The sequence below is a fragment of the Danio rerio genome, chromosome 18, assembly GCF_049306965.1.
Source record: "Danio rerio strain Tuebingen ecotype United States chromosome 18, GRCz12tu, whole genome shotgun sequence".
In the NCBI taxonomy this organism is placed as follows: domain Eukaryota; kingdom Metazoa; phylum Chordata; class Actinopteri; order Cypriniformes; family Danionidae; genus Danio; species Danio rerio.
In genome coordinates, this window is record NC_133193.1 from 28337618 (window position 1) to 28362360 (window position 24743).

A 24743-nucleotide genomic window follows, 5' to 3' on the forward strand; every position below is an offset into this window, starting at 1 on the left:
TCGTGTATTTGAAATCTTATGTGAATTTATAAAGCAAGAATCGTCGAAAAATTGCTACTTTTAGAATAAAATGTGAGTGGTGTGACCAAAAAAAACTTGTTCAAAATGGCTAACAACCTGTCAGATAATATCAGATGTTGTTTAACCAGCGTAATAAAAGTCTATTAATAAAAAACATAACAAAACCAGCTGTGTTGTTTCAACCTTAACAGAATAACCAACACATTTATGTGTTTTAGCCATGGGTTTTAGCAGATGTTTTTAAAATGTCGAATTTCTGTTCGCTGTGTGGCGCTGTTCCTGGAACCGTTCCTCTTAAACACAGCAGTGGAGTGTTATGGCAGCCAGGAAACGGACAGCCATCTTATAAATCTGCAGCCTTTCTGTTACATTTGCAACCTAAACGGCTTTATTCCATCTTTTAACGATGGGTCAGTGCGGGATTACATCATCTAAGACCGTTTTGGTGTTCCTGAACCTGATATTTTGGGTAAGTTTGGGGTGTTTGTGGCTGAATTTAGGAGTGCGTCAGTGTTGTCAGATGGATGGACACAGTCAGGTGTCGAGCAGCTGCATTATTAAACACTTCTTTAAATCACTGAGGCATTTGCTGTCTGTTCAAATCAGCTTTTCTTTTACAATGCTTTAAATGCTGATTGTAATTTTTATGTATCCGCAATTACGTAAGAAAATGCTCGTTTGCAGTGTTTGGCGATGTTTGTTTACATATTTCACATAACGTTTAAGTCTTAATGAATTATATACACTCCCTTATGCCTTATATACAACGACAGCGTAAGATTGGTGTTTTTTTATTAGCTAAGTATGCTTTGCTAAGTTCTGAAACCGCAGTCAAGTGAGCCGCCATATGAGAACAACCGGTCAAGCTAGCCGCCTCTAGTATTTTAATGCACTTCTGTTTGAGGAATTACGGTACAGAAGCTAGGGCAGTCAAAAACCTCACAAAGACAAATATTTCAGCGGTTATTGGCAAAATGTGTCTAGTAAAAAGAAAACATGCATTAATTAAATCATAAATGTACCTTTTAAAATAAATATGAAAATATAGAACATTGAAATACATTTATTGTAGAGTTTTTTGGAGTTTTGCAAAAGTCTGCCAGAATAATTTAACACTGATTGAATTCATGCTTTTTTCACTGATATTAATAATTTTTTTAGACTTGACATGACATTTATGCCAATTTACAAGGCAAAAACAAAATGAAGTCTGCAAAAACATCTGTTTTTTTACTGCTATTGCTGAGAATTCTGCCATAGTTGACATGAAATATTCAATTAATTCTATTTCAGGATGACCTTGAATCAATTTCCATGCCAAAGGTGATTGGCATTTACAGCTGAATATGGCGGAAAAATAAAGGCAAAGTCTGCAAGAATACATCACTGATCATTTTCTGCTTTTTATACATGTACTAATAAAATTTCTTCACAGTTGACAAGACATTTCAATAAATTCTAATTCAGGATGACCTTGATTCTTTCCATGGGAAATTTTATTGGCATTTACAGCTGAATTTGGCAGAAAAATAAAGTGTGGAGAAGTACATTACATCACTGATCATTTCTTGCTTTTTCTACTGCTATAATAAAATATTTCAAAAAATATTTCATAAATTCTCATTTAGGAGGACACTGACTCTTTACATTCCAACTTTCATATAGAAATACTGCTGAATTTGGCAGAAAAATAAAGATAAAGTATGGAGAAGTACATTACATCACTGATCATTTCTTGCTTTTTCAAGTCATATAAATAATAATTCTTCAGAGTTGACATAAAATAATTAATAAATTCTCATTTAGGAGGACACTGACTCTTTACATACCAACTTTCATATAGAAATACTGCTGAATTTGGCAGAAAAATAAAGATAAAGTATGGAGAAGTACATTACATCACTGATCAATTCTTGCTTTTTCCACTGCTATAATTAAAATTCCTTAAGAGTTGACAGGAAAAATTCAATGAACTTTGAATCAGGATGGCCTTGACTCTTTACACACCAACTTTCATATAGAATTACTGCTGAATTTGGCAGGAAAATGAAGGCAAAGTCTGCAAAAAAAATTACATCACATCTTCTGCTGTATTTACCTGTACTATTAAAATTCTGTTAGAGTTGACAAAAAATGTCTAATTAATTCTAATTCAGTATGCCCCTGACTCTCCCCATGCCAACACTCTTTGTGATTTACAGCTGAATTTGGCAGAAAAATAAAGATAAAGTATGGAGAAGTACATTACATCACTGATCATTTCTTGCTTTTTCTACTGCTATAATTAAAAATTCTTCAAAGTTGACATGAAATATTCAATAAATTCTCATTTAGGAGGACACTGACTCTTTACATACCAACTTTCATATAGAATTACTGCTGAATTTGGCAGAAAAATAAGGACAAAGTCTGCAAAAAAAATTACATCATTGATCATTTCCTGCTTTTTCTACTGCTATAATAAAAATTCCTTCAGAGTTGACATGAAATAATCAATAAATTCTCATTTAGGAGGACACTGACTCTTTACATACCAACTTTCACATAGAAATACTGCTGAATTTGGCAGAAAAATATAGAAAAAATATGCAAAAGTACATTACATCACTGATCATTTCTTGCTTTTCTACTGCTATTATTAAAATTCCTTCAGAGTTGACAGAAAATAATAAATAAATTCTAATTTAGTATGACACTGACTCTTTACATATTAACTCTAGGCTATTCAACTGAATTTGGCAGAAAATTAAATATAAAAATCTCCAATAATGCATTACTGAACGTTTCCTGCTTTTCTACTGCTATTTATTGAAATTCTCTCATTTGACAAGAATTGTTCAACAATTTATTCTTCAAAATGACCTTGACTGCCAACATGCATCACTGATTATAACAGATTTTTTTCTAATGGCTTTTTATGCTTTGGTGTTAACATGATGTTTTTGATGAATACTCTTAAAAATAAGATTCTGTCTATTTCAAGTTTTAGACGGTTTTATGGTAAACATTTTATATAAAGTATCTTAAAATACATAACAACACACCTAATTTCATATTCTTTATTCATTCATTTTCTTTTTGGCTTAGTCACTTTATTAATACGGGGTCGCCACAGTGGAATGAACCGCCAACTTATCCAGCACGTTTTACACAGCGGATGCCCTTCCAGCTGCAACCCATCACTGGGAAACACCCTTACACATCCAATCACACATACACTACGGCCAATTTAGCTTACTCAATTCCCCTATAGCACATCTTTGGACTTGTGGGAGAAACTGGAGCATCCTGAGGAAACCCACAAGGACAAGGGGAAAACACGCAAACTCCACAGAGAAATCCCAATTGACCCAGCCGAGGTTTGAACCAGCGACCTTCTTGCTGTGAGGTAATCATGCTACCCACTGCGCCACCTTACGCCCTAGTCTACAATAATTTTTTTAATTCAATTTCATTTTTTGCAAGATGACTTGCATGAGGACATTTGAGGACAAACTAATAGCTTATTTGCTTACATTGGTTCATCTTTTTCTTAGCCTACTTAATTTACATTGAAAGATACGTCCTTTCTGTGGCGACCCGATTAGTCAGGGACTACGTAAAATGAATGAATGAATGAATGATGTTTACTTTCTTTTTATATTATTAAGAATCTTCCATATTTTTCTATATTGTTAACAAAATAAAAACCACTTACAATAACATTTACTTTTATATAGCCTAGATACAAATGATTTATTTATTGTCTAAAAAATTACTTTATCAGAAATTCAATCAAAAATGTTTCAGAAATTAAATTGAACAAAAGTGATTACTTTTATTTTTTAAAAATTACTTTTAACATTATACTCAAAACACTTTGGAAATCGTGCATATAGGCCTAAAAAAGCAACGTTTAAATTAAAATTAAATTACTGTTTAAATTAAAAACATTCTGAAGACAAATTTCCACAAGCTTCAGAAAACTTTTTCAACTTGTAAATCATAGTAAATGATTTTGGCCTAATGACTGAACCTGCGTTTTAAGTTGGTTAACATTGGTTTTGGATAAATCTTTTTTCCTTCTGCAAAATGTTCTCTTGCACATTTTATTTTTCTAAAAAAATTCTGCTGTAAATGCTGTAAATTTAAATCTAAATAAAAAAATGCCATGGAAAGAGTCAATGTCATCCTCAATTAGAATTAAAATTTGCATACTTTGTCTCAATTTTTCTGCCAAATTCAGCAGTAATTCTATGTGAAAGTTGGTATGTAAAGAGTCAGTGTCATACTAAATTAGAATTTATTGATTATTTCATGTCAACCCTGAAGGAATTTTAATTATAGCAGTAGAAAAAGCAGGAAATTATCAATGATGTAATATTTTTACAGACTTTGTCCTTATTTTTCTGCCAAATTCAGCAGTAATTCTATGTGAAAGTTGGTATATAAAGAGTCAGTGTCCTCCTAAATGAGAATTTATTAATTATTTTATGTCACCTCTGAAGAATTACTATTTATATGACTTGAAAAAGCAAGAAATGATCAGTGATGTAATATACTTCTCCATACTTTATCTTTATTTTTCTGCCAAATTCAGCAGTAATTCTATATGAAAGTTGGTAAGTAAAGAGTCAGTGTCCTCCTAAATGAGAATTTATTGAATATTTCATGTCAACTCTGAAGGAGTTTTGGTTATAGCAGTAGAAAGAGCAGGAAATGATCAGTGATGTAATTTTTTTTTGCAGACTTTGCCTTCATTTTTCTGCCAAATTCAGTAGTAATTCTATATGAAAGTTGGTGTGTAAAGAGTCAAGGCCATCCTAATTCAGAGTTCATTGATTATTTCTTGTCAACTCTGAAGGAATTTTAGTTATAGCAGTGGAAAGAGCAAGAAATGATCAGTGATGTAATGTACTTTTGCATATTTTTTCTTTATTTTTTTCTACCAAATTCAGCAGTATTTCTATGTGAAAGTTGGTATGTAAAGAGTCAGTGTCCTCCTAAATGAGAATTTATTAATTATTTCATGTCAACTCTGAAGAATTATTATTTATATGACTTGAAAAAGCAAGAAATGATCAGTGATGTATTGTACTTCTCCATACTTTATCTTTATTTTTCTGCCAAATTCAGCAGTATTTCTATATGAAAGTTGGAATGTAAAGAGTCAGTGTCCTCCTAAATGAGAATTTATTAATTATTTCATGTCAACTCTGAAGAATTATTATTTATATGACTTGAAAAAGCAAGAAATGATCAGTGATGTAATGTACTTCTCCATACTTTATCTTTATTTTTCTGCCAAATTCAGCAGTATTTCTATATGAAAGTTGGTAAGTAAAGAGTCAGTGTCCTCCTAAATGAGAATTTATTAATTATTTTATGTCAACTCTGAAGAATTATTATTTATATGACTTGAAAAAGCAAGAAATGATCAGTGATGTAATGTACTTCTCCATACTTTATCTTTATTTTTCTGCCAAATTCAGCAGTATTTCTATATGAAAGTTGGTAAGTAAAGAGTCAGTGTCCTCCTAAATGAGAATTTATTAATTATTTTATGTCAACTCTGAAGAATTATTATTTATATGACTTGAAAAAGCAAGAAATGATCAGTGATGTAATGTACTTCTCCATACTTTATCTTTATTTTTCTGCCAAATTCAGCAGTATTTCTATATGAAAGTTGGAATGTAAAGAGTCAGTGTCCTCCTAAATGAGAATTTATGAAATATTTCATGTCAACTCTGAAGAATTTTTAATTATAGCAGTAGAAAAAGCAGGAAATGATCAATGATGTAATATTTTTACAGACTTTGTCCTTATTTTTCTGCCAAATTCAGCAGTATTTCTATGTGAAAGTTGGTATGTAAAGAGTCAGTGTCCTCCTTAATGAGAATTTATTGATTATTTCATGTCAACTCTGAAGGAATTTTAGTTATAGCAGTAGAAAATGCAGGAAATGATCAATGATGTAATATTTTTACAGACTTTGTCCTTATTTTTCTGCCAAATTCAGCAGTATTTCTATATGAAAGTTGGTATGTAAAGGGTCAGTGTCCTCCTTAATGAGAGTTCATTGATTATTTCATCTCAACTTTGAAGAATTTTTTATTATAGCAGTAGAAAAAGCAAGAAATGATCAGTGATGTAATGTACTTCTCCACACTTTATTTTTCTGCCAAATTCAGCTGTAAATGCCAATAAAATTTCCCATGGAAAGAATCAAGGTCATCCTGAATTAGAATTTATTGAAATGTCTTGTCAACTGTGAAGAAATTTTATTAGTACATGTATAAAAAGCAGAAAATGATCAGTGATGTATTCTTGCAGACTTTGCCTTTATTTTTCCGCCATATTCAGCTGTAAATGCCAATCACCTTTGGCATGGAAATTGATTCAAGGTCATCCTGAAAAAGAATTAATTGAATATTTCATGTCAACTATGGCAGAATTCTCAGCAATAGCAGTAAAAAAACAGATGTTTTTGCAGACTTCATTTTGTTTTTGCCTTGTAAATTGGCATAAATGTCATGTCAAGTCTAAAAAAATTATTAATATCAGTGAAAAAAGCATGAATTTAATCAGTGTTAAATTATTCTGGCAGACTTTTGCAAAACTCCAAAAAACTCTACAATAAATGTATTTCAATGTTCTATATTTTCATATTTATTTTAAAAGGTACATTTATGATTTAATTAATGCATGTTTTCTTTTTACTAGACACATTTGGCCAATAACCGCTGAAATATTTGTCTTTGTGAGGTTTTTGACTGCCCTAGCTTCTGTACCGTAATTCCTCAAACAGAAGTGCATTAAAATACTAGAGGCGGCTAGCTTGACCGGTTGTTCTCATATGGCGGCTCACTTGACTGCGGTGTTCTGAACTGGCCAGTCATTCTCTTTGTTTGCTTCTACAAATGAGCTGGGTGTAGTTTTACTCTTTGAGAGTTTAAACAAGCGTTCATCCTTAAGCAGTACCTTTAGGAAACTGTTCATTATAATGGATCATAATAACGTTTTCATCTTAAAAACAGTAAAAAGTGTGTCTTTTTAGCAAACAATTCACAGTATGGCATTAATCAAAATGATTTAATCTAATATAGCTAACGTAAAAATATCTAAATCTTTTCAACTGTTCTGTTCCAAAATAATACATTTTGACTTTTTATTTTAGAAATTATAACAATCTTTCAATCAAGTTAAACATTAAATGTAGTCATATAAAAGAAATGTAGGAATTTGACTTTATCAAGTTGATTTTTATTTAATTATCATATTATTTAGGATGAGTTTAAATTAGATAAACACCAGTATTAATATCTTGCTGCTAATATTAAATAAACTGACAAGTTTTGTGTTAAAGGTGATGTACAAATAAATAGATAAACAAACCTCAAATGCTGTTTAGACATTTTTGACTCCTAATAGTTGTTTTGGTCATGTTTCCTTTTGTCAGAATGGTGTGAATCTCCATATAAATAGCTTGCCATCTGGCTTGTGAAATACAAACATTTAAAAACTTGGAAAGTAGATTTCATCTAGTGGAAATGTTTGCTACTGCGCCCAAACTAAATTCCACTGAACACATTAAGCTATATGTTGTCACAAAGTGTTTGTTTGTCTTAATGTTTGAGCCATTTATCAGTTCTTATCATCTTTATCCTTGTTGCTGTCCTGCATTAATAGCTGACTGTAGTGCTGTGTTGGGGCTATGGCTGAGCAATTAATCGAAAAGTAATCGAAATTGACATTCCCAACTTATAATCAATCTCATTTTTACAGGTAAATTTTTTCAATTACTTTTCCTACAATGTGTAGAATTACGTGACCCGGCTCTGTTTACATTTCTGTGTCGAGCCCAACCTGCGCATACCCCTCTCATGACTGATGCTGACACTGACCTCTTAAAAAAAAAAGACAACGGCGTATAGCGCAAGCTCTGTGATTGGTCAGCTTGCTAGCGTTGACAAGTGTGGGCCATGCGGAGTGGTCAAAACAAATTATAAATAAAAGAATTATTCATTAATTGTAATCAAGTGAAAATGTTACAAAAAATGGAGATTTTGATTTTGGGCCAAAGTTGAGAGTGACCGCTTATAAAGTTACGAGCTACATAATAATTTTATTTTTCGAGTAAGATAACACATTACTTTAAAATATTAAATAATATTTGAGTTTCGTTTTAAAAAATGTAACTTGAGCTACTTTTTAGATCAATTAATACTTGTTTAAACAATAGTTTGATGAATTAAAATTAGTGGAATCGCTTTCAATAACCCTCTCAATCACCCTACAGACAATCTGTATACGGCATGTATAGGAAGTTTTCAGAAGTTAACATTACTCTATTTTTTAATTAGGTTTTTTTTAAAGGTTAATGAAGGTGTAGGTTATATTGTGTGTTATTAAATGCAGAGCTCCTCTATTTAAAAAAAAATCCTGCAAGTGAGAAGCCATTGTAAGAAGAAGAAAGAAGTGAAAAAAATAAACAAGCCCAGTTTATTTATATTGCACATTTCATATAAAATGGTAATTCAGAGTTAATACAGTGATCTTGTGCAAATTGGGTTTGACAGAACTGGGTCACTACAGGTAACGTTTTAAATTTAAGAGTTGAATTACGCTGTAGAAACCAGACTCCTCCTTTCAGCTTTTTTCCTTGCGCATTTGATTAATCTCTTTAATCTGTGTCAGAATGAAGTTTAAACTCTCCACCTGATAAACAGAGATGGCAGGACTCTATCCTATTCTTTTTTTAGGGATCAGGCTGCTTTATTATATCCCTGTTTAGTTTTAGAACCTGAGAGCTTTGTTATATTGATTCAAAGAGGGGTGCAATGTACCTTTGCAAATGGGATAGAGATTTTTCCTTTGTTATCTTAAAAATTTTCTGTACAGATGACAATGCTGTCAAAATGATCCCCATTTACATAGTTCCATAAAAAAGTTCTTTAATATGCGATGCAGTGGCGCAGTAGGTAGTGCTGTGCCCTCACAGCAAGAAGGTTGCTGGTTCGAACCTCAGCTCAGCTCATTTGGTTTTCCTCCGGGTGCTCCGGTTTCCTCCACAAGTCCAAAGACATGTGCTATAGGTGAATTGGGTAAGCTAAATTGACCGTAGTGTATGTGTGTGAATGACTGTGTATGGGTGTTTCCCAGTGATGGGTTGCAGCTAGAAGGGCATCTGCTGTGTAAAACCTGCTGCATAAGTTGGCGGTTCATTCCGCTGTAGTGACCCCTGATTAATAAATTGACTAAGCTGAAAAGAAAATGATTGAGTGAAGAATTGTTAGCAAGCAATTGAACATGTACTTTACTATCGTTGTGTTTGTTAACTCTTGCTTTCTACAAGTTTCCCACTTTTGGCTGAAAACATTGTCGAGTTAACAGCCTTTTATGAGGCTGTAATAGTAAGTTGTAATAGTTTCAACCTTCACAAAACACCACATTGTTTTAATTTTGTTTAGGTTATTAAATAATTAAGTTAATAAGTTTTATTTCATTAAAATTTTTAAATGCTTTTTGTTATATGTAAAAAGTATGTTATAGATCAAAATTATAGGAACTGTGAAAACATCCATTAATTTAGAACATCTTTATATTCACATTTATGTATTTATTAGTATTTTCTGCTGTAGTTAGCATTGATTGGTGCAGATGTGAAAGAGGAGAAGAATTTACATTGTGCGTCACGTTAGTCTATAAAACACTTCCGCAAAGGGTACACCTGTGTGTCCTCCCTCAATGCTCCTCAGAAAACCTTATCTCTCCTCAATCCATACCTCCTTTTGGTGCAATTATAGAATTGAGATGTACTACAATATAGATGAGCTCCATCAGTTTTTATGATAGAGGAGCGAGGAAATGAGGAAGGATATTGAGATGCACCCAAGTTCTGTACTCCCTCAATGTTGTTTTGATTGTCTAGTACTCAATCTTTACCATTAATGCTCACCTGATAACAAATTACAATACAGTTTTTAAAAATTTGGCCTCCTAAATAATACTGTTCTTTATATAAACAGCAAATGCATTCAAAAACAGTAGTTAGAATGCAGTTATGTAGATGCCACTAAAAACCTCTGAAACCAGTTTTCTAAATGCCTGGAAGTCTTTTGAGGGTGCATTTATTTTTTCCTGTCTCGTTTCCTTATGAGCTGGTGATTGTGCTCTTTTCTTTGTTGACCTTCAACGTGGGTTTGTCTGCATTCCAAATATTCAAATGTCAAAGTGACATGAAGTTTTCTTCATGTCACTTGGAGTATCTGACTCCAAAAAAAGTACATGAATGACTGCATTAAATCAATTAAAACATGTTTATGGTTTATAACCCTCTGTGTTTTGTTCTTTAGGCTGCTGCTGGCATTCTGTGCTATGTCGGGGCATATGTGTTCATCACATATGATGACTATGACCATTTCTTTGAGGACGTGTACACCCTGATCCCAGCTGTCGTCATCATTGCAGTTGGAGCGCTGCTGTTTATTATTGGGCTCATCGGTTGCTGTGCTACTATTCGAGAGAGTCGCTGCGGACTTGCCACGGTCAGTGAACTATTAAACTCCCAGCATTGCATTTTAGGGTTTCTCCAATATGAACCATTCACAAAAAGATCTTTCATCATTTACTCACAACAAAAATATAACACTATTAACATTTATGTATTTGACTATATCCAAAGTGTTTCACATTAACAATACATCCAGTTAAAGTCCGAATTATTAGCCCCCCTTTGAATTTTATAATTTTTTTATTTCCCAAGTGATGTTTAACAGAGCAAGGAAATTTTTACAGTATGTCTAATAATATTTTTTTTCTTCTGGAGAAAATCTTATTTGTTTTATTTTGGCTAGAATAAAAGAAGTTTTTAATTTTTTAAAAAACAATAACATTTTTTTTTAAGCTATTTTTTCGATAGTCTACAGAACAAACCATCAATATACAATAACTTGACTAATTACCCTAACCTGCCTATTTAACCTAATTAACTTGGACAAGCCTTTAAATGTCACTTTAAGCTGTATAGAAGTGTCTTGAAAAATATCTTGTCAAATATTATTTACTGTCATCATGGCAAAGATCAAATAATTCAGTTATTACAAATGAGTTATTAAAACTATTATGTTTCGAAATGTGTTGAAGAAATCTTCTCTCCGTTAATCAGAAACTGGTGAAAAAAATTAACGGGGGGCTAATAATTCAGGGGGACAAAAAATTCTGACTTCAACTACTGTATATATGCAGGGCTTGACGTTAAATTTTTGATTACCAGCCACTTTGGCTAGTAGATTTCCAACATTACTAGCCACTCGCCATTTTTACTACCCACAATTTTGTTGTTGGGAAAATAGATTTTTTATACATAAATTTGACTTTGACATGTTAAAATGACTTGATTTAGTTTTTGTGTTATTTCCACATGCCTTTCATGTTATTGTGTATTGTGTATGAGCTTGCTCAATGAGCATGAGCAAATGTGTTGTGGTTTCAGAGTGTCACTCTGCAGTTAGTTTTTATTTCACATTTATGTCTGACCACATTAAAAATAAATATTGTTTCCTAGCCATAAATTTTAAATAATGTGTCAAAACAAGCAAAATATAGCTGTAAACATGCACTTTTTACTCAACAAAGCTTTAACTTAACAAATTGACATTTTAAAAATAAGTATTGTCTTGTTTCTAAAACAATGCATTGTCTGTGTCCTGGCTAAAGGTCTTAGATCACCAGTTAACTAAATGGGGAGTTTATCTCCTATTAAAGCAATTTTATTGTAAAAAAAAAGTCCAATTAAACTATATTACCAACAATAACTATAAGCAAAAGATAGCAGGTGAAAAACATATCGTGTGTAGTAATGAAAGGATCATGTTAATATTAGGCCTGTTAATAATCTGTTCAAAGAATGGTTAAAGTGAAAGCACCGACCACTGCTGCTTACAAAAATTAATTTTTTTAAAAAATCTGGAGCTCTTAAAGCAGGTGGACTGTGGGTGCAAGAGTATTACCTTTTGTCCAGTCTATTTCAAAGAGAACTCATCACACCAGATGAGTTTCCAGGACCAGTTGCTTCATGCATGGAAACGGGAGCAAATACCAAATGAGAAGACGATAACTGAGGATGAGTTATCATCCTCTCATTCGGTATTTACCTGCTTCCTTTGCTCACGCAAACAGTTATTTTTGTCAGTCCTGTTGCTTCTCGATTCTGAGATCACATTTGCACACATTGAGCCATCTTTGTTGTCGAACCCTGCTTTTAAGAAAATTGTTTTTTAATTTGTAGTTTCCAACAAGCCAAAGTGGCTAGTGGAAGTGCCTGCCTTACACGCCACAGATGAAATTTACCCGCATTTTGCGGGTGTTAATGTCAAGACCTGCATATATGTATGACTCTTACCAGAATTGCAGTTACATTGTAAGCATTTTCCATTCATTTTCTTTGAACTGGAATGAACTGCAAGTAACAGCCATGTATAATTTACAGTAAACTGAATCTATTATTAATGTAAAATAATGTTCTTGGTCGCATTTAAGCATTTTGCATCTGATTGTGCTGTAACTAATTGTTTTTTAAACCTCTAACATTTTTTTAAACCAAGTTGACATTTTCCACCATGATGCTATAGTTTTTTTTTAAAAAATGAATAATAAAGGAACTAAAATATCACAATGACAGAGTTGACCATTATAATACATTTTGTACAAAATATTTGCGTCCTAAATATTCTGTACAAACTAATAAAAGAAAAATAATGACCTGCCCCAATGCCTTCCAGAATTTCCCACAAGAGAAACTAACATAACTTGGACCACGTTCATTTCAGTTTCATCAGTTCTTCAAAGACTGTTATGCCTTTTATAACTAATAAAGCAGAGTTGAGCAAAACATAAGTATAGACATCATTTTTCATGAAATTCTGATGAAAATTTCTAGAGCTTATTTCATAATAGTTGAATCAGAATGTATGATTCAGGAGGCAGAGACAATCAAAAAGCTGTATAGTTGAAGTCTAAGTCTTTAATATTTTTGAGCCCAAATGTCCCTAAATGCACATAAAAACATTATTTTTAGAGATAACATGATATAATTCGTCTTATTATTTAAAACAGTTTGATTTAAAATTTTAGATTTTGAAAAACTTGGACATGCAAAATGCTCTCGCAAATCTAGAATCACCCTTATACAGTTGAAGTTAGAATTATTAGCCCCCTTTTTTTTCCGTTTTTAAATATTTCCCAAATGATGTTTAATAGAGGTAGGAAATTTTCACAGTGTGTCTGATAATATTTTTTCTCCTGGAGAAAGTCTTATTTGTTTGATTCGGCTAGAATAAAAGCAGTTTTTAATGTTTAAAAAAAGTATTTTAAGGTCAAAATTATAAGCCCCTTTTAGCTATATGTTTCAGATAGTCTACAGAAAAAACCATCGTTACACAATAACTTGCCTAATTACCCTAACCTGCTTAGTTAACCTAACAAATCTAGTTAAGCCTTTAAATGTCACTTTAGGCTGTATAGAAGTGTCTTGAAAAATATCTAGTCAAATATTATTTACTGTCATCATGGCAAAGATAAAATAAATCAGTTATTAGAAATGAGTTATTAAAACTATTATGTCTAGAACTGTGTTGAAAAAACATTCTCTCTGTTAAACAGGAATTGGGGAAAAAATAAACAGGGGGGGCTAATAATCCAGGAGGGCTAATAATTATGACTTCAACTGTACAGTTTATCAGTTGCTTTCCCTGGGAATCGAACCCACGTCCTTAGAGTTGTCAGTGCCATGCTGTATTATCTGAGCTATAGGAAAGCTGGGTTAAATAAAATTAGGAATGATACCTTTTTTTCTGGAAGGACATGTTATTTGATAGATTCAAGCTGAAAATGACATCAGTGACTCATGTTAGTTTTTCTGACAGTCTATTTTCTTTGTATCTTTCTTTCACAGTTTGTCATCATTCTTATGCTGGTATTTGTTACTGAGGTGGTGGTAGTGGTTCTTGGCTATATTTACAGAGCGAAGGTAAGTCCTGACTATAAAGGAAGTGAATGTTTATTGAAAAAGGAGTGTCTGCATGTCTTTTGTTTTATATGCAAGCCCTGTTCACCCTTTGAGCAATTTCAGGTGTGTTCGAACGTGAGCAAGGCATGCAGTCTATAGCAGTGTTGTCTTAGACAAAGACACTCCTCCTACACGGAGAATACACTTAGTGAAAGCTGAATGTCACGGTTAGAAATTAATGACAGATTGGAGTTAAAATATCACAAAAATATTGAGCAAAAATGTCCCTTTATGATTTTTTTATATGTAAATAATAAGTTAATTACATTTTAGACAATAAATGTGAGGTTTTGCTGGCAAAATAATGCTACAGAACATTTGAACCTTTCAAAGCTACACAGATTGGTTTTTCATATCTGAATGAGTCCACATCAGTTGAGAGAGTGATCCATATAGTCACTTTGTTTGACTCCTGAATGAATCAGTCGTTTGTACAATTTGGTTGAATGAATAGTTTAATATTTTATAAAAAAATTTGGTAGCATTGATTATGCTATTGTAGCTGCAGCATAAACACATTCATTCCATCTCTGAGCTGCATTAAATAATCGGTAAATCCAGCTTGTTTGATACTGCTTTAATTGGTAAAAACTCTATATTGTCTATCACTCTAGGTAGAAGATGAGGTCAATCATTCCATCCAGAAAGTGTATAATGAATATAACGGCACCAACACAGATGCTCCCAGCCGCGCTATTGACTATGTGCAAAGACAGGTGAGAGACATTCAGAGCATTATAGTATCCTGTTTTTAAGGCGAATCATTTTGGAATTTTTTTTAAAATCACTAAAACATCTTTGTTATGATCTAAAGCTCCATTGCTGCGGCATCACCAACTTCGCAGACTGGAGGAACACGCGCTGGTTTAAGGAGTCCAAGAACAACAGCGTGCCATTGAGCTGCTGCAAACCTAACGTGAGCAACTGCACTGGCTCCCTCTTGCACCCCGGAGACCTTTATCCTGAGGTAAGAAATAACAGCTGCTTTGTCAAGGCTGATTTTATTTGTGAAGGTTTTTGTGAAAAAACCTCTAAATGCCATCCGAAATTTTCCTTTAAAAATGACAATTTTTCTCAGGCTATTGTGTGTAGGTTCAGTAATATCAATTTTATAGCAAACGTTAAATCAATTTAATCAATTTATATATGTTATTTTTATTCCCTTTAAAGTAAAGTAACTGTACATAAACACGGGAGGCTAAGAAAAGTGCTAACTTGAGTGGATAATTTCAGATGGCACTTCTGAACTCATCATATATATTTTGACTACACAACTTGGCATAATGTCTAGCTTTTGAGGATCTTTTGGTCTACTTCACTTTCAGGCAGCTCTTTTTTTTTAAGAGATGTCTTAATTGCAAACAGGTGTGTCAGTAATTAGGTCTCAGTTTGGCTAGAGAAATTGAACTCAGGTGAGATAAACCAGAGTTCAGTTGTGTTTTAACAGGGGCAAACGCTTTTTCTCACAGGGCCATGTAGTTTTGGATTTTTTGTCTCTTAATAATAGAAACCGTAATTTAAAAAACTGCAGGATGTGTATACTTGTGTTAAATGACTTGTATTTAAATTTGTTTGAGGATCTGAAATGAAGCGTGATAAAGATGCAAACAAGTAAGAACTCCGTAAGGGGGGGCAAACACTTTTTCACCCCTCTTTGTATATATGAATGTGGGCATCACAGGACGGAGGTCGATACATATACAATATGCCATATATATATGTATCTGTCAGGTTAATCCAAGTCCCTCTATAACACTTACTAGGAAAGCTGTGATATTACCCCTGACTCTCACATAGGCTATAATTATAGCCATGCATATTTTCTATTGTTTTTTTATTTTGTCAGCTCTACCTTTTAAAGGTACAAAATTTGGGTATTGACCATTAACATTTGAGTGTTTTGATAAGAGTTGTGAAAGAAGTGTTCAATTTAACACCACAATAAGTTTAGATTAGTCAAAATTGTATGTGTGTGTATTTGAGATCAAGTAATAATGTCAAAAAAATTGGTGTGAAATAATGTATGATAGTTTACTGGTTAGCCTGCCTTGAAGGTAGTTAATCAGTTAGCTTGAAATAAAGTCAAATGTTTACAAACATTCTGAACATATATTTTAATTTCTCTCTGTGAACAAACAATCCTGTCATCTTTACATGATCAGAAAATAAAATATTAGTTTTTTTTTTGTACTACCCTTGCAAGAAATTAGCAATTATAAACATTAGTTTGGCAACTTGTAGTAACTTTGAGAAAGTGACTCAAATCACATACTAACTGATAAATATAGAGACTATCAAATTTAACATAAATGTAAGAATTGAAATATTACAAATATTTTTGATGTCTTTGACAATTCAAAACATGAGATGAAGACAGGGCCAATGGACTCCACAACCCACCAGGGGGGAATGCGTGAAAGACCAGTTCCTGCTGCATTTGCATCTGACTATGCTGAGACTCAGCTTCATCCCCCCAACTCACGCATATGGTCATTTCAATGTTTGAATGTTTTAGATTAACCAAATTGACTTTAACTATCATGTTTGATATCATTTGAAATGTCTCAGTGCGATTGGTACAATGGTCTCATTCTCTCAGAAATAGATATAATCAACACAATAAATATATAACTTCAGGCATCTTTTGAACCACTGTGAAGGGTGTGACTTTTTACACACACCCCCTTCCTTGAGGGAATTCTTGGATTATTTAAGGCAAGGTTTGAGAAAAACTCAGGGCGATTCTGCCTAACCAGATCAGCCCATAACATGGGGTCTGCCCCATGTTATGTATATTTCAAAGTCAGGAATGCATCTTTTTCATCTTGGATTTATCTTTGATAATTTGATGTTTTGTATTGATCATTTATGAATTGACTGATTGAATTGGCATAATACATTTACCTGACTAATAAATTGTTATGTTTTGAATGATTCAAACAGAGTTCGTGTTATTATCTTTAGTAGATTGTGGTAATTTCATAGCACCACAAGCCCCTGTTCAGGTTAGTAGCGGACTAGAACACGGTAGACGGAGCATTGCGGCACGTTACACGATGTCTCTAGAGCTCCGACTAACAAATTGGCATTTATTCATGTATACTTAGGCTGTAAAAGGATATCTAAGGGGATAGTCCTTCACCCGATAAACTTTTAATACTATTTAGATAGTATAGTGATTATTCAAAGTTACTACTAGTTTAAGTACGACTGGTCTGCTTAATTCTATAGTAATGATCGTTATATGACTAAATAGCTCTGTCTGATTTAGGAGGTAGCAGACCTATGGGGACCTCATAAAAAATATCCTAATCTGAGTAAGTAGGGTTCTGCCTTTTTAGGATAGCGGTCAATCGCCACTGTTTAGTGACCAAGACTGACATGCTTGTGCTTAAGAAATTGTATACTCGGCCGGTACAAGATTCGGGATGTTATAGAGATCCCAATGAACGAGAATAACATAAAATGATGAACCGAAGAGAATATTTAATCATAATCTAAATTAATGTGAACGGAAACAAAATAACCTTCTCAATGTTTTATAATTGGAGTCAGATAAAACGAGGATAAACATATTAATATTCTAAACCATCTCATACTAAAATTGGAGTCAGATATGAGTTAAGTTTAATATAAATCAACATTGTGCACTGGAAAGACCGAACATGCAGTGAACAGTGGATACCGTCATTGGACCAACTGGCTGGACCCTACAATAAACAACATAATATTTTTACAATATACATAACAATATATATATATCAGTTTTTCTTTTTATTGTATAAATATATTATTATTATTTTGTAAATTTTAAAATGAATACGTATTTTAAAGTTTCTGTAAATATATAAATGCATAAGTGAGTCATTATGTACTTTATAATAATGTATGTATTGAATCTTTAAGGGATGTGAGGAGCTGGTGGTGAAAAAACTGAAAGAGATCATGATGTACGTCATCTGGGCCGCCCTGACATTTGCTGCAATTCAGGTATGCTGATTTATTTATTTAATTCATTTTTTGACAGATTATCCTAATATATAAAAATGAAATACATCTCCAATAGAATATACAAAACAATTTCCCAAGATTTTTTAGCCATTTTTATGCATGATAAATAAATCATGTCTAATAACTCATTTCTTGTATCTTTGCCATGATGACTGTACATAATATTTCACTAGTTATCTAGCAAGATATCCCACTTAAAGGGCAATTTAAAGGCCCAGTTAGGTTAATTAGGCAAGTCATTGGACAACAATGGTTTGTTCTTTAGACAAATCAAAAAAGATAAAGAAAATTTTCTTGCTCTGTTAAACGTCCCTTTGGAAAATTTGAGTGCTTAAAAAGGTCTTGCTTGATTAAAAAGATAATAATATTAAAGCAATGAGTTGAGTTTGAGCGTTTTAAGTAATGAATATTCTGGTGGACAGACAAGCTTGTAGAACAGCTGTCTCAGTCTGCCATTGCTCTGGCTCATGCAGTGTATCTGCATTTGCTGAATCACAGACTTTGACATTCAGACTGCTCCAAATACCCTCTGGGGCGTAAAGGCAAATGAGTCTTGGCAAGGCCAGCACATGCCCCTGACTGACTCAGTCTGCTCGTATTAACAGAGCGAGAAACAGGGCAGTAGGTGAGGTTGTTCTTGGCGAAATTGCCTAAACTGCACCAGATGTTCTTGATGGTTATTTGACATTTTAAGTTGTTTTGGTGCCATTGCAGATAAGTTGCTCTTTTATAAAGAATATATAAATTATATATATAAATTAGGCAAGTCATTGGACAACAGTGGTTCGCTCTGTAGCAAAAAAAAAACATGTTTATTGAAAGGACAGTTCACCTAAAAATAAAAGCTCCGTCATGGTTTACTCACGCTTAACTTGTTCCAAACCTATTTGAGTTTCTTTCTTCTGTTAAACATAAAAACAAGATATTTTGAAAAATTCTGGGACCCATTGAATTCCATAATCATTTTTGTTTATTAAAATGTTTTTATTAAGGAAATAGCGTTCTCCTCCCAGAAGAAGAATAAAATAGAAAATATTTTGTTAAAAATAAGTACGTTAAACTCGGTTTACTCTGTTGAATCTCACTCTGGAAAATGATTTTAAAATAGTTATAACACACAAATAAAAGATTGTTGTGCGGGTTTAAAAGTTGATTTTAAAAGTAAGTTTTTTTAATGTTTTTGAAAGGAGACTCCAGATCTGCATAGTTTGATTTAATATACTTAAATATATTAATATTTTGAGATTTTACCATTTTAAAGGATTTTTACTTATTTTCCATTTTAGTTCATTTCTGTGGTGGCAGGTATGTTTTTTTATTTTTTATTTTTTTGTCAATATTAAAAAGCATTGTAATATGGTACTTTGATACTCCACAAACATTTTATTATCCACAGACAAACTTATTATTTGATATGCAAAAAGTTTATTTGAATTTATTTTTCATGATGTCTTTTAATGGTACAAATGTGGGCTACCTAAATTCACTTTTTATTTTTAGTGCACTGTATAAATATGCTGGGTCCCAATCAAAATTCCTTCATGTTGTCTCAACACAAATCAGTGAAGTTAACCTAATTGTTTTTACAAGTTTAAGTGGATTGTTGTTTACCCCCAAAAAACTAAGAATTATGTTGTTTCAACTCATTTTGAATAAGTAGCTTACAAACAAGCAGCAAAAGATTGCGTACATAATGTATGCCTTTAAACATTATTGTCTGATATTAAAATGTATTTGAAATATTTTAAATTGATCATTTATTGATGTAAATAGAAATGCATATTATGCATTAGATATGGTTTCCCAGTGTTGGGTGCGGCTGCAAGGGCATCTGCTGCATAAAACATGTGCTGGATAAGTTGGCGACCCCTGATTAATGAAGGGACTAAGCCAAAAAGAAAATGAATGAACATTAGATATGTAAACATATTATTTATGATGAGGGAATATGCCATTTTCACATATTGTAATATCTACTTATAACCATATAGATTTTTGAGTATTAACTAGCTGTTTATTTCCCCCCAGATGCTTGGAATGCTGTGTGCTTGTGTGGTTCTGTGCCGCAGAAGCCGAGACCCGGCCTATGAGCTCCTGATGACTGGAGGGACGTATGCATGAAAAAACACCCAGCAGACAGACTCTCTTCTCTATCTCACACACACACACACACACACACACACACACACACACACACACACACACACACTGGGCTCAGGGTTCTGTCGGTGTGAGGTGGCACACTGGATATGCCCGAATTATCTCTCTTTCTAAACACCTTACACAGGGTTTGCTCACACGATGCACTGGTGATGGGTGAAACGAAGCGCATCCTATTTATTTATTCAGTATATGTCACTGAAAATGACTGCGTTTTAATTAAAACCTTTGTTTTTTCTCTCTCTCAAAGGCGTCGAGCCAGACTGCGAAATGGCGAGTTTATAATCCTGTTGAGAAGACTTTAACTTGAATCGTTAACTTTTTTCCTCTATTATATGGAGTTGAAGATGCTGTTATGGTATGAATAATATGTGGAATGTATGCTTTCCTCATTTGGTTAGTTTTGCACTATGTGTATGGTTTAGTTCTATATTACCTTAACAAACAGAAAGCTGGTGAAACAGCTGAAATGCTTTGATACAAGAGGATTGGCTGTCTCTCAGATGTCACCCATCACCAGTCTGGCGCAGCGGTAGTGTGAGAGACAGATCTAGATTGACCATGCAAGGCATTGTGGGTACAGTCGTATGGCTGTTTGTTTTGAAATGAAGGTCACATTGGTTTATGTGCGAATGGGTTTGGGGAGGGAGGGCTGGCGGCTTTACATGCACTACCTACCATTCACCCAATCCTTATATTCTTTTCCTCCTCTTTTTTTCCCCCTTTGCTTACAGTGTGAACATTACTAGTCTAGTAATCTATAGTTAGTTTGGATAACACGTAGGTATGTAGAACAGGGTCAACAGTGTATTATTTTAAAATGAATGTACAGAGGGAGGGGGAAAATGGTGAAATAAGCTTGTCATTTCAATCTTTAAAATAAATGTTTCATAAGTTGACACCTGTTATGTTGTTTTACTTCATTGATGCGAATCAATTTTTGTAAGTATGCAAGATACTGTATGTCATGGCCAGTGTTGGGGAAAGTTACTTTAAAACAGGGGTCTCAAACTGCCGGCCCACGGGCCATTTGCGGGCCCCCTTCTCCTCAAAAATTTTACAAGATTTGGCCACCAAACATTTACAGATGAATTCAGAATTATTAGCCCCCTGAATTATTAGCCCACCTGTTTATTTTGTTGCCCAATTTCTGTTTAACGGAGAGAAGATTTTTTTCAACGCATTTCTAAACATGATAGTTTTAATAATTCATTTCTAATAACTGGTTTATTTTATCTTTGCCATGATGACAGTACATATTTGACTAGATATTTTTCAAGACGCTTCTATATTAGGCAAGTTATTGTATAGTGTTGGTTTGTTCTGTAGACTCGCAAAAAATAGCTTAAAGGGGCTAATAATTTTGTCCTTAAAATGGTTCATAAAAAATTAAAAACTGCTTTATTCTAGCTAAAATAAAACAAATAAGACTTTCTCCAGAAGAAAAAATATTATCAGACATACTGTGAAAATTTCCTTGCTCTGTCAAACATCATTTGGGAAATATTACTAAAAGAAATTCAAAGGGGGGGTAATAATTCTGATTCCAACTGTATATTTGAATCACTATGATTGTTGTGCAGTCGCATATAGGGGAATTACCAACCTATGTTACACATGACGTCACGTGCATACTGGTTGCCAAAAAAGACCGGTTGCAAAAGCAAACTTGTTGTGTTGTGCGGTAGAATGCCACAATCAAAAGTCCTAAAATAGAAAACGTAACTTTTACCGTACACCACACTGCTTTTAATGCCAACTGCGGGCGTCCTTGGCTAACAGCCATCATAAGAGCTGAATGGAGTGAGGTCCTAATTAAAAATGCTTGACTCCAGCCAATTGCTGAGTGCAGACGGGGTAGAAATTTAACGGGGTAGAAAATTTACGTTTGATCACCTGGGTTTGAAGGGAATTAGCAATTTCTCCTCAACTTTCTTTAACTTTCTGTGTGAAATACAAACAAACACGTGTGCTCCTGCCAAATTTCTAGTAGTTTTTACTCAATTTCTTGGGTCCAAATAAACTGAAAATGAGCGCTTTTAACTTCTCCCTCAACCTCCCGCTGGCCTGCAGGTGTGCACAAAGTGAATGCTGCTCTCACACTGGCTGTAGGCGATCGCCGATGTTATTTTCAGTCAAAACTCATTTCACACGACATAATTTGAATCGCCGACAGCTCCAGCATGCAAAATATCTTTTTAGCACGCCATATATCTCTATATCATCACTCAGATCGTGTCTGACAAATATATATATATATATATATATATATATATATATATATATATATATATATATATATATATATACACACACACACACACACACACACACACACACATACATATATATATATATATATATATATATATATATATATATATATATATTATACATACAGTATATAGGTGTGTGTGTGTGTGTGTGTGTGTGTATATGTGTACCTGGTGTTAGAAGGGAATTAGCAATTTCTCCTCAACTTTTTTTTACTTGTCGTCCCTGTTGTGGTATTGCTCAGATGTCATGTCAAACGTACACACGTGCTCCTGCCAAATTTACACAAGTTTTTCCTTAATTTTTTGGGTCCAAATGAACTGAAAATGAGAAATTTTAACTTCTCCCCCAACCTCCCGCTGGCCTGCAGATACCCATACAAGTCGGGCGTCTCATCTCATCTGCGATTCTCTCAGATCGCGTCCTTGATAGTTCACACTCTGTGATTGTCACTCATGTGAACGAGCACCGATTTGCCTGTAATTTCAGCCATTTGTCAGCGATTTCTCAGAACCTGTCGGTGAGTCAAAATCAGGGCTAAAATCATGTGGTCTGAACTTAGCATAACGCACATGGTCATTTTTTCAGCCACTGATTGAAATGTTGAAATATTTGTCTGTAAGTGCTCTATTTTTACTAAAGCTCTATTTTTGTATGAAGCTCAATCTGAGCTGCATCCAATGCTTTTTAATGTGCTCAGCTAACCCCACCCCTAACCCTACCCATCACAGTGACGTCACTCACTCCATTAAGTGCATTGCATCACTGAGTGATGCAGTCTCAGCTTGCATTATAAAGGCTGCATCCAGATACCATTGGTCCATTCAGATAATCCTCTTTTCCTTTTCTTCCTTGAGTTCAAGTTCATGAGAATACTTAATTATGAGAATCCGATTGACTATTTAAAAATCAGTGGAAATATTAATGCACTAATTGAGTAAAATTCATACTTTGTCATACATGTGTTTTTGCTCGTGTTTTTATAACTGTCACCTTAGTTGAGTGTAAGCAACGCTGCAAAAATTGACTGCACTGAAATGATGGCTGCTTCTTTGTGTGGTGCGAAAGCTCTAATTTTTAAACATGGGCATTGAAGAAAGCATACTGATTCTGCTCTGCTAGTGGGTGCCGTGTGAAAGTGTTGGTAAGCCTGCAGCCACTACTGCTTTTTTGATTTGAGTCACTTTTTCAAAGTTGCTAAAAGCTTCTCAACAGAGTGAAACTTTATCATATGCATGTTTTAAAGGCGTTTCAAGAGAACAAAATAGATTTGTAACTTTAATGAAGAATAATTTTACTGAATTAATTATAGTGAAGAATTTCACTATAACTGCAGTTTCTGCAGCAGAACACTGTTTGACTCTCCGGAAAATCATAAAGCACTGTTTATTTGACTTGTTTTTTTTTTTTTATTGCTCTATTGTAGGCATGGCATGATAACTGGTTTCAACTGGTAACCACGGTTTGAAAAAAGTCAACATTTTCTGTTATATTAATATTTTTAGGAATATTTTATTTAGTTTTTTAGGGCAGCAGTATCTTCACATCAAAAGTTATTGGTAAGGCCACGATTCAGCAAACATTTGAAAAAACAAATTGCTTCAAAACCAACGTCCAAGCATGTTATAGAGCTGAACAATGCAGTGGCTTTCATTTCTATCTAAATTAAAGAAAGATATCCAAAGATGTAAAGAAATCAGTGAAGTCTATGATTTATTTGAATTGTTTAGCCTGACATGTTGTAATATAAATATATTATATTTATATCACATATATATACGTGATCCAAACCATGAGATGTGCGATCCGTTACACCACTAGTCAATACTGTATGCTGTTGTTCAACTGAAGTTTTCATTTCCAAATTTTAAGACCTGCCAAGGATGAGATGTGTATATCCAACGCAATCTCACATCTATTCGTAACTTTTTGGTTAAAATACTTGCGTTTCCTCGTGAGATCAGGCTGGTTTATCTCCTGATATGGAAAATAGGAATGTTGGGGTGTCCTGACTTTTTCACATGACTGTGTAACATCTTGAAGTTTTATTCATAGCTGTAACTCGGCTCTTCCATAATGCATAAAGGCTTTCAGACACAGCATGGGGTGTTTCTTCAGTCAGGCCCTAAACACTTGATATTCCACAACGGGGTCAGAGGTCAGTGGTTTCCCAGGGAGGGGGAAGTGTGTGTGTGTGTGTGAGTGTATGTCCATCTGCTCACTGTGT

The 24743-nt window shown here is 33.6% G+C and overlaps 1 protein-coding gene across 1 annotated transcript; it reads left to right on the plus strand.

Annotated features, from left to right (window-relative positions):
* Window positions 1-323: 323 nt before the first annotated feature.
* Window positions 324-21141, plus strand: tspan3a (tetraspanin 3a). Its single transcript, NM_001025538.2, has 7 exons — window positions 324-490; window positions 10359-10550; window positions 13958-14032; window positions 14686-14787; window positions 14886-15038; window positions 17978-18061; window positions 20111-21141. The coding sequence occupies exons 1-7, from the start codon at window positions 428-430 to the stop codon at window positions 20201-20203; spliced, it is 762 nt and encodes a 253-aa protein (NP_001020709.1). The 5' UTR covers window positions 324-427; the 3' UTR covers window positions 20204-21141.
* The last annotated feature ends 3602 nt before the right edge of the window (window positions 21142-24743 follow it).

What these genes read in the sequence shown, in the direction of transcription:
- tspan3a (NM_001025538.2), top strand. Translation starts at nt 428, where the DNA reads ATGGGTCAGTGCGGGATTACATCATCTAAGACCGTTTTGGTGTTCCTG. An exon ending in TTGACTATGTGCAAAGACAG is followed by an intron (nt 14,788 to 14,885) that starts GTGAGAGACATT and finishes TATGATCTAAAG; the next exon opens with CTCCATTGCTGCGGCATCAC. An exon ending in CCGGAGACCTTTATCCTGAG is followed by an intron (nt 15,039 to 17,977) that starts GTAAGAAATAAC and finishes TGAATCTTTAAG; the next exon opens with GGATGTGAGGAGCTGGTGGT.